General features: G+C 40.8%; 1 protein-coding gene across 1 annotated transcript; it reads right to left on the bottom strand.

Moving 5' to 3' along the window:
• Nucleotides 1-1238: 1238 nt before the first annotated feature.
• LOC130880614 (interferon-induced very large GTPase 1-like) lies at nucleotides 1239-8522 on the bottom strand. Its single transcript, XM_057779730.1, has one exon. The coding sequence runs from the start codon at nucleotides 8520-8522 to the stop codon at nucleotides 1239-1241; it is 7284 nt and encodes a 2427-aa protein (XP_057635713.1).
• Nucleotides 8523-8793: the final 271 nt, after the last annotated feature.

Below are 8793 nucleotides of genomic sequence, written 5' to 3'. Positions count from 1 at the left end.
ATGTAGCTCAATTGGTAGAGTGCATGCCTAGCACACTAAGACTCTGGATTTGTTCCCTAGCACCAAATAAATTGGGCCTGGTGGATCAAGAGTTATGGATCACCTTCAGCTACACACTGAATTTGAGGTCAGGTTGGATTACTTGAGACCCAGTTTCAAAACAAACAAACAAACAAACAAACCAATAACAAAAGCACCCCCCTCAAAAACAAGCAAAAAATCAAAAACCCTCTTGGTACAATTGTCAGTCTTCATTTAAGAAACCCATATGTTCATATTTTTGAAATTTAATGTTTTTATTGATATTTATATTTATTCATGGGTCCAATCCAGTGATATTTATACATTATAAAATGAGCAAATAAGCATGAAAACATATGAAGAAATAAGCATACCCATCACCTCACATCCTAAGCACTTTTTGGTGCAAGAACATTTAAAATTCACTCTGTCAGCAGTTTCAAATGTACATTATTAACCATGGTCAGCAGAACTTATTATTTGTGTCTGAGACTTTTACCCCTTTGAACAATGTCTCCTTCCTCCTATATTCCCCCAGCCCATGATAGCTGCTACTATATTATCTACTTCTATATATTCTATATTCTAATTTTTAGTGACTAATTGACATCTTATGAGATTTAATGTTGTAGAATGCTACAGATGTTCTAGCTTCATGTGTACAGACCTTGAGGTTTTTTTCTTGCCCTTCCTGGTATCTCTGCTTTAACTGACATGAATGTCCCTAAATTTATATACTATAAAAATATTCATAACCATGATTTCATGTATGACTTAGATCTCTTAAATGGATTTTATTTTATTATATATTCACATATATTGGTAATTGATTTTTTATGTTATGATTATCTGCATATATCTATATCTAAATCTATATCTATATATCATGTTTGAGGCCAGAAAAGGGCATCAGATTTCCTGGAATTGGAGTTACAGAGATGGCTGTGAGCTGCCAAATGGATGTCAGGAATTGAACCCAGGTCCTCTACAGGAGCAACACTTGCCCATAACTTCTGAGCCATCTTTCTGGCTATGATAATTTGATTTTAAACAAAAAGAAGCTGAGACAAAGAGATTAAAGACATTTTATAGGGAAAGCTCCAAGCTTTCACACATTTCATCCTATAAATGGAAATGATGGAGACTTTTAGAAATGATGTTTTAGAATTATTTAGGCATGCTGTGACTCTGTCTGATATTGGATTATTTATTGAATATTATTGCTCTTTCAAGTCATTGAGCACATCCTCCTTTGTGATTTTGGCCCATGCCTCTGGGATTTCACCTGTGCCTGTAAACTTTTTCTGGTATTTTTCCTCTAGTTTTGATCTGAAGTGTGAGACAAACCATTTCCAGTATGACTGGGTGGATGAGTCTGGAGTGATACTCCATGTGGCATAATCTCCTCCTGCCTGTCGGTAATTCTTATATGGGATTTCTCGTTTATTTCCCAGAAGCATGAAGCGGTCACTTGCTACTGAACTAGTACAGCAGTCAATGACAAAGTGGTCTGTTTTATGCTTATGCCATCCACTGACAGCCTGAGGACGGTGGAATGGCACACTGTGGTCTCCCTCATGTTGGGGAATGGTGTTGGTACAAATTGCATTACACAAAGGACACTGCTTCCAGCAGCCACAGAGATGCTCAGAGAGAATTTTCTCAATGTCAGGAACCATTTCATCTATGGGCTTACTTGAACAGTCCTCTTCGACTTTCCTCATTGCAGGATCCAAAGCTGCACTCATGGCTTCTTTGAGAAACTCAGTGTCCTTTATCTCCTGGTGCTCGATGCTTATCAGGTCTCTTCTTGGAAAGATCAGGTTGCTCCCTAGGTGATCACAGAACAAATCCAACCAGCCAGATGCAGTGCTGCCTTTATCTTTAGCCACTGCCGTGGACTCATGAATGGCAGAGAGGACGGCATTCTTGATGTCACCTAAACTTATTTTTAAAAAAGTCTTTATATTTTTACTTCCTCCATCTGAACAGTACTGTTTAATATGGCTTTCAATATACCTGCTAAAAAAGGATTTTGTATCATGAAGGTACTCCCAGTAATTATCAAAGTTTTCTTCTTCTGCCAGAGAAATGAGAATATGTTTCTCCAGGTTAGCCCTGTTTCCATTGAATGCTGGGCAGGTGGCTCTCATGGCTCCAGCAATTTTAATGACCATTTTCCCCCTTATGGTTGCAGAGATAGCAGGGGTGAGCTTGTGCCAAAGAAAGTCAACAAATGTTTTGATGGAGGTGGCACCTTGGCAGGAAATCTTAAAACTCATGAAGAAATCATCTTTCTTCCTCTCCAGATAGTTCACAGGATCATTTGCTCTCTTGAATGCTTTATGCATTTCCTTAAAACTCTTAGATGCTCTTTGGAATAAGCATAGTGACAACTCAATGATATATTTGCTTGTAAATGTGTATCTTTCCTCAGTAGGTGCAGATTTTACTTCTTCTTCTATTATTCTCAGAATTTCATGGAAATAACTTGTATTATAATCACATTGTTGCTTATGAATATTGTTGATCGTTTCATTAAATCTTGAAATAATATGGTCAGTAGTCATATTAATGGATTCCTTATCACAGACCTTTAATGTCCTAGTCATGAAGTTATACTTTTTATTCATTTTTACATGTTCATCATAATTTATTTGAAATTTATCTTCAGAATTTCTCATTAGTATGTCCACCATGTTGATCTCCTTTTGGAAATACTCCCAAAGAATGTTTTCAGAATCTGTGTCAATGTCAGGTTCTATGACTGGAGGAAGATCTGAGGACACATCACAGACCCATTTTTTCCAAAGTTGATTGAATTTTTCATGTAATTCTTCTTCATTTAATTCTTTACCCTTTACAGTTAAAGCCAACTTTCTGCTTCTTTCCAATAATTCGTTTGCATAACTTGATTTTTTCTTATCCAACCTTTCTTGATTTTTTTTTAAGTGAATAAGTTCATTGGCTTTCCTTCTGGTGTCTGATATAAGTGTCTCTTTAAGGATTATTAGCTTATTTTCAAAATTCGATTTCCATTGAACCAATATTTCATTGTCTGGATCTTCATTAAAATATTTTTCAAGTTCTTGCTTAATTGCTGTATATTTTTCTGTGATTGGAGCCTCAAATATGCTTGTTTTGAGTGCCTGAACTTTCCCATTCTGAATCTGATTGATCAACTGGTTCTGAAAGTCCAGCATGTGACTCCTTAACTCCCAGGTCCAATGGTTATACATAGTTTCCAGCTTGCTCATGGCCATGATCTCTCTGGTGTTTCTGAAGCTGAAAATAAAGTTCTCATTTACTAGGGCTTTCCACAGATCTTGAACTCTAAATTTGAAATCTGAAATCTTCATGATGCTACCTCTGGATTCTTGTTTGGCAGTCAAAATAATTGTACTCTTTAGTTCCTGGACATTGTGACTATAACGAGGATTAGGAGGGGCCATAGGGGGATTTCCATCCCAGAGGTGGGCAAAGTAATAGACATGATTATTGACATCAAACTTAATGACATCACTGAAGTGGGATACATTTGAGCACTCTTCCTGTTCTGCAGCTGTTATTGCCATTTCATCCAGTTTCTGTTCTAAGCACCTTCGTCCTTCCACATTTTGGTCTTTAGCTGTAACTTCTCCCACATTCTGATGGACAAAGAGGCAACTGGGGGAGATTTTCACTTGTTTCATCCTAAGAAAGGCTTGGACAGCTATTTGTAGGATGTCTTGCATCTCAGAAGGATTCTCCCCAAAAATATTGATCAGAGTCAAGTTTCCAAGGCCAATGACAAAGGTTGCCAACTCATTGTCCCAATTCTGGGATTTGTTGTTGAGTTCTGGAGCCCTAAGTCCTTCTGTGTCTACAACAAGCACAAAATCAAAGCCAAGTTCCTCTGTGAATGTCTCTTCCACCTTTAGGAGCTGCATGTAGGCCCCCTTGGTGCACCTGCCTGCACTGGCTGTGAACTGCAGCCCAAACAGTGCATTCAGTAGGGTGGACTTCCCTGAGCTCTGTAGGCCAAGGATAGAGAGAACAAACAACCTTTTGTCTCCAACTTTCTCTGAGATCCTGTCAAAAACAGCTGCCACCCACTTTAGAGGCACATATGAAGCATCCCCATCCATCAGCTCAATGGGAAGACCAGCTACCATCAGGTCTGCAGCAATCTGCGGGAGGCAGAGAAAAAGGCTGTCTCTAGAGGATGAAATTTCTTCCAGAGCTTCATAGATCTGGCCAACTTCTCGGAGAAGGTGCTCAACTCCTAAAGTGCAGTTAAGAATCTCGGTAGAGATGGCTTCTATCTGCTTCTGCCAGAGTGTCAGGGAGGTGCTCTTCTGTGCTTTCTGCTTTTCTCTTTGTATCACTAACCACAAAGATCTTTGCTTTTCATGCAACTTTTCCAGGTGTTCTGTAGTCAGATTGTCAAAAAACAGACTTAGCCACTGCAGAAAGTAGAGTTTATTATGAGTTTCTGAACATTCTTGGAGAACTTCAAGAACAGAGCGCATTAAATCATTGAGAGGAAAGGCTCTTTCCAATTGCCGACATCGAATTATTCTTTTATCTATCTCAATCTCACTCTTGTGTTGTTCAATGCTCCGATTCCCTTTCTCTCTCAGATGATAGAATTCTTTATCCTTCTTACACCAAAGGTGCCAAAGTTGTCCCTGAAGGGGTAGTAAATTTTCTTTTGTCTGTGATAACTTGGATTCCTCCAGGAGGGCCATTATAGTCTGTGCCTTTTCTTTGGCTTCCTTACAGTCTCTCTGGTCCTCATCAATAAGGAATCCTTGTTTTTGAGCCATCTGTGAACAGCCCTCTAAACTGAGAGCAGTATTAGAGAGCTCTAGAAAATGTTTGATGGCGTTTGTGAGCTCCTCTGTTAATTCTGCCTCATTTCTATTCCTGATGCCAATTCTCATTCTTTTACCAGAATTATTGGCTATAGTCTTTTCTTTGTCATCAATCAAGCAGATTAGAGGGCTTGATGACTGACAGAGGTGTCTGACAAGTTTTTGGTTTTCTTTATTGTCATCAGAAGCTGACATGAGGATCACAATGACAGAAGAGACATCCTGCAGGAAACTGAGTTGTTGCCTATGGTCCTTGGCATCTCCACGAAGATTGGTGAAGGTCACACACTTGTCAAATCTGTCCTCACCTTGACCCCCAGGACAGAACCAGGAGATCTCCACCACTCCCTCCATCAGGAGACAGTCTTTGCTGCTTCCTCTGCAGTGCCTGTGAAAAAACACATCGTGTTTATGTTTACTGAGGAGAGAGTTCATGATCTGAGATTTGGAAGCAGAGAGGCCATTTCCAACTCTAATGAAGGACACAATGGGGGTAGAAACACGGCACATCTGCTGATTGCTGTGACTGTAGCTCTTGTCCTGTGGTGATTTACTTGACTCTTGCCAGCTTCTCCTGATTTGTCTCAGAGACCAGAGAGAGAATTCAATCTGAGAACTGTTGGGATTTGGTACCACAAGGGGAAGTGCAAACTGACAAATGGAAAGTTTGGACAAAATATATTGCCTGGCAAGATCATCTGCACAGTGAAAAATGGCCATCTGGATGTCCATTGGGTGAATGTGGGGCTGAGACTCAGCAGCTGAGAGGTAGGTAAGACTGTCACTTTCTTTAATGGCATCTTCATATGGATCAAAATCTTCATTTTCATGACTGCAAGAAACTACAGAGTTCTGGTTTTCTATGTTTTTGTCATCTTTGAAGACCAGATGTCTGAACCCACAATCTAGCATCAGTAACTTTTGTAGGAAATAGAAGGGAAGTTCCTGTTCAGATCTTGGCTGTGTATTGTACACAGAAGTTTTATAGATCAGGTGGAAATCAGCTCTGCTCATCCTTTTTGGGTAGTGGTGTTCAAGGCCTAGACGCTGGAGTAAGTCTAGGAAAGGTCCTTTTTCTATCATATCCTTTTCATTGTTTTCATTACTTTGTTGTTTATAGATCTCTTTCTTTTCATAGCAGAGACTTTGCAACTGTTTTTTTACCTCGTCCATTTGCAAAGAAGGGATTGTGGCTTTATAGTCCCCATCAATCAGTAATCTTAAATCGTTCTCCAGATTTTCCCAATCATGATGTGCTCCATGTTTTGTGAGAACATGTACAACTTCTTCAGACAACAAGTGTTCCATATGTTGTCTTACTAATGTCAAGCGTTGTCCTTTCTCTTCTGTAGAAGTATCTGTAATTTCAACTGTGGCTCTGAGAGCTGTGAGCACCAGGAACGCCTGGGCTCTGTAGCTGCAGATGTTTTTAAGATCTTGGTATTTGTGATGAATATCTTGCATTTGATCCACAAGGAAGCTTAACTCGTTACATCCCAGAAGATGCTGAAAAATATTGTTTACCAATTGATATCCTGCACCAGCTGCAATGGAGAGTAGCATCAGCTGCATGTCTGGCTGCTCTGTTTCTCTGAGGTACTTCAAGAAGGAGCCAAGAGCTGTGGTCACCTCATATGTAGCCATTCTTTTAGCTTCTTCCACTGTTTCTGGGGACTCATTTTTTATATTCACTTCCATCAGGTTTTTGTGGGTTTTCTTTAAGGTCTCGATGAATTCAGAAAATGAGGGGATTTTAATTTGTTCTTCCTCTGACTCTGACTGATTGATCCACTGTATGATGGACTGTGCCTGAGGAAAGTTTGTCACTTTGTAGACATGAGGTTCTAGAAGGCTGCACAACTGAGATTTAATAAACTGAGTTTTATAAGTGGGTGAATTTTTGCAAAAGCTTACAGTGTTTATTAGAAAATTCTGCAGATCCCAATCTGTGAGGCATGTATTAATCCAAATGTTATAACTTTTTACTTTTTGACTCAATGTTTGCATGAAGTCTATCAGCTTATTAAGCTGTTTTTCAGGATCAGAAACCTCCCAACATTTCACATCCTCTAGGAAAAGCCTGGCTTCTTTTCCAGCAGTAAGAAATTCCTCTCCTTCCTGAATCTGGGCAGTGAGTCCAGTCAGAGCAGTGTAACTGTCTTTCAGGCAGTTTGCCACCTGAAGAGCATCCTTAAAATCACTTCTGTGGCTAGAGAGGATGATGTCCCAAATAGGTACCAACTGAAGTCCCCGATCAATGACAGACCATGTTTGATTGCTAGCAACAAGACCAGCTGTCCACTGGGCAATACTATCTGCTTCTGCTGGTCCACCTATCTGGGCGACAGAGAGTTTCACCTTTGTTTGAAAGTTTTGACGAGTTGTACTGTTAGATGCTGTTTTTGAATGTGGGTCTAACATGTTTACACTTGTACCAGCTTTAATGCCAAAGCCACCATAGCTGCCCCTTATGTAAATATTCAAGGACTCTGCCACCTGCTTCTTTACATCAGCCAATTGCTCACTTTTGAAATCCTCTGAAATGGCCTTCCAACAGTAGATTCCCCCCAGGTGCAGTGGGCCTTGGTTAGCATGAGAGCCAAACTTGTGAAAAAAGTTTTCAGCCCTGTGCCTCAGTAAGGGGAATCCGTCTGTATGTGTAGTTTGACCTAGGAGTTCTTCAATACTTTTTAGCTCCTGGAGAGCAGCCTTGGAGAGTTGAAGCTGATGGATGTGAAAGTGGCAGGTGGCCAGTGGAATGTAGCTGAATTTGGCTGAGCAGAAGTAAGATTGCTCTGAATGTGATTGGTGGGTATCCCCAGATACTGTGTGTTTATTTTTATCCATACCACCGTCTAGACTAAGTCCCCAGCCTTCACCTTTAGCTGAGAAGGCTGAACTGAAACCCAGCTTCTCCATAGTCTGTGTGAACATGGCTTGTTCTTGAAAAGAGGAAAATTCCTTTGTTTCCATCCATGTGCCATGCTCAGGGCCAACAAGTGAGAACTCCGCAGGGACACTGAGTAGCTCTTCTTTCTTCTGAATCAGGCTTCTTTGGTGGCTGGTCTTATAAATTCCTTGCAGGGCCAGCCCTCCAGATGCCCATCTTACCAGGTCTCTATCTGAGAGGTTTCCACTGTAGGAAATTTTCTGCTCCATTTCCTTGAGATGTCTCTCCATTGTTTCAGTGATATCTTTGAGGGGTACTTCAGGCCCTGGCCAGCACTCTTCTGGGATCTCCATTACTTGCCTCAGTTCTGCTTCTTTCCTCCTCACTTCCTCTTCCTGTCTGTGTTTCCCTTCTGACTGCAAGGCCCTCAGTTCCTGCAGCGACTGTTCTGCTTGCTGCTGCCTGTTCCTTATCCTCTCCCCAGGAGTCTCTTGGAATTCTGCAACACTGTTTGGCTGTGAGAGGTCAAGCAGCTTCTCCAGAGCCTTTTTCTCCCATGTGTGCTGTGTCTGGGACTTCAGCTTCTGGAGGTCTTTTTCTTCTAAGTGTTGTAAGGCCTGGGCACAGGTCACACCCACATCTTCCTGAAGCTTAGGCAGCCAGTAGTCAACAGACAACCCCACATCTGTCAGCATCTCCTGGAGATCTTGCCTTCTAGTCTGAGGCTCGTGAGGGATGCCCTTCGTTGTTTCCATGGTTCTGTGAAAAGCAGATGTGCAGTTAGTCTTGGCTGTGTCTTGACCTTAGGAAGTATCAGCTGTGTGGTCAAAAGGGTGAAATATTAATATTAGTCTTTTTCATCTCCTGTAATTGTTCCAATGCCTTTTAAAACAATTGTGTGTGTGTGTGTGTGTGTGTACAGCCTATCATTGTGGGTACTCTCAGCCTGGCCTGTCTATCTTGTCTTGTTAGAGACTACTATGGTGATTTGCCACTTTGCCTGATTTTTTTTTTCTTTTTTTCAAG

Source organism: Chionomys nivalis, chromosome 8 (genome assembly GCF_950005125.1).
Source record: "Chionomys nivalis chromosome 8, mChiNiv1.1, whole genome shotgun sequence".
Taxonomy (NCBI): domain Eukaryota; kingdom Metazoa; phylum Chordata; class Mammalia; order Rodentia; family Cricetidae; genus Chionomys; species Chionomys nivalis.
This window is presented reverse-complemented; position numbering and strand designations above follow the sequence as displayed.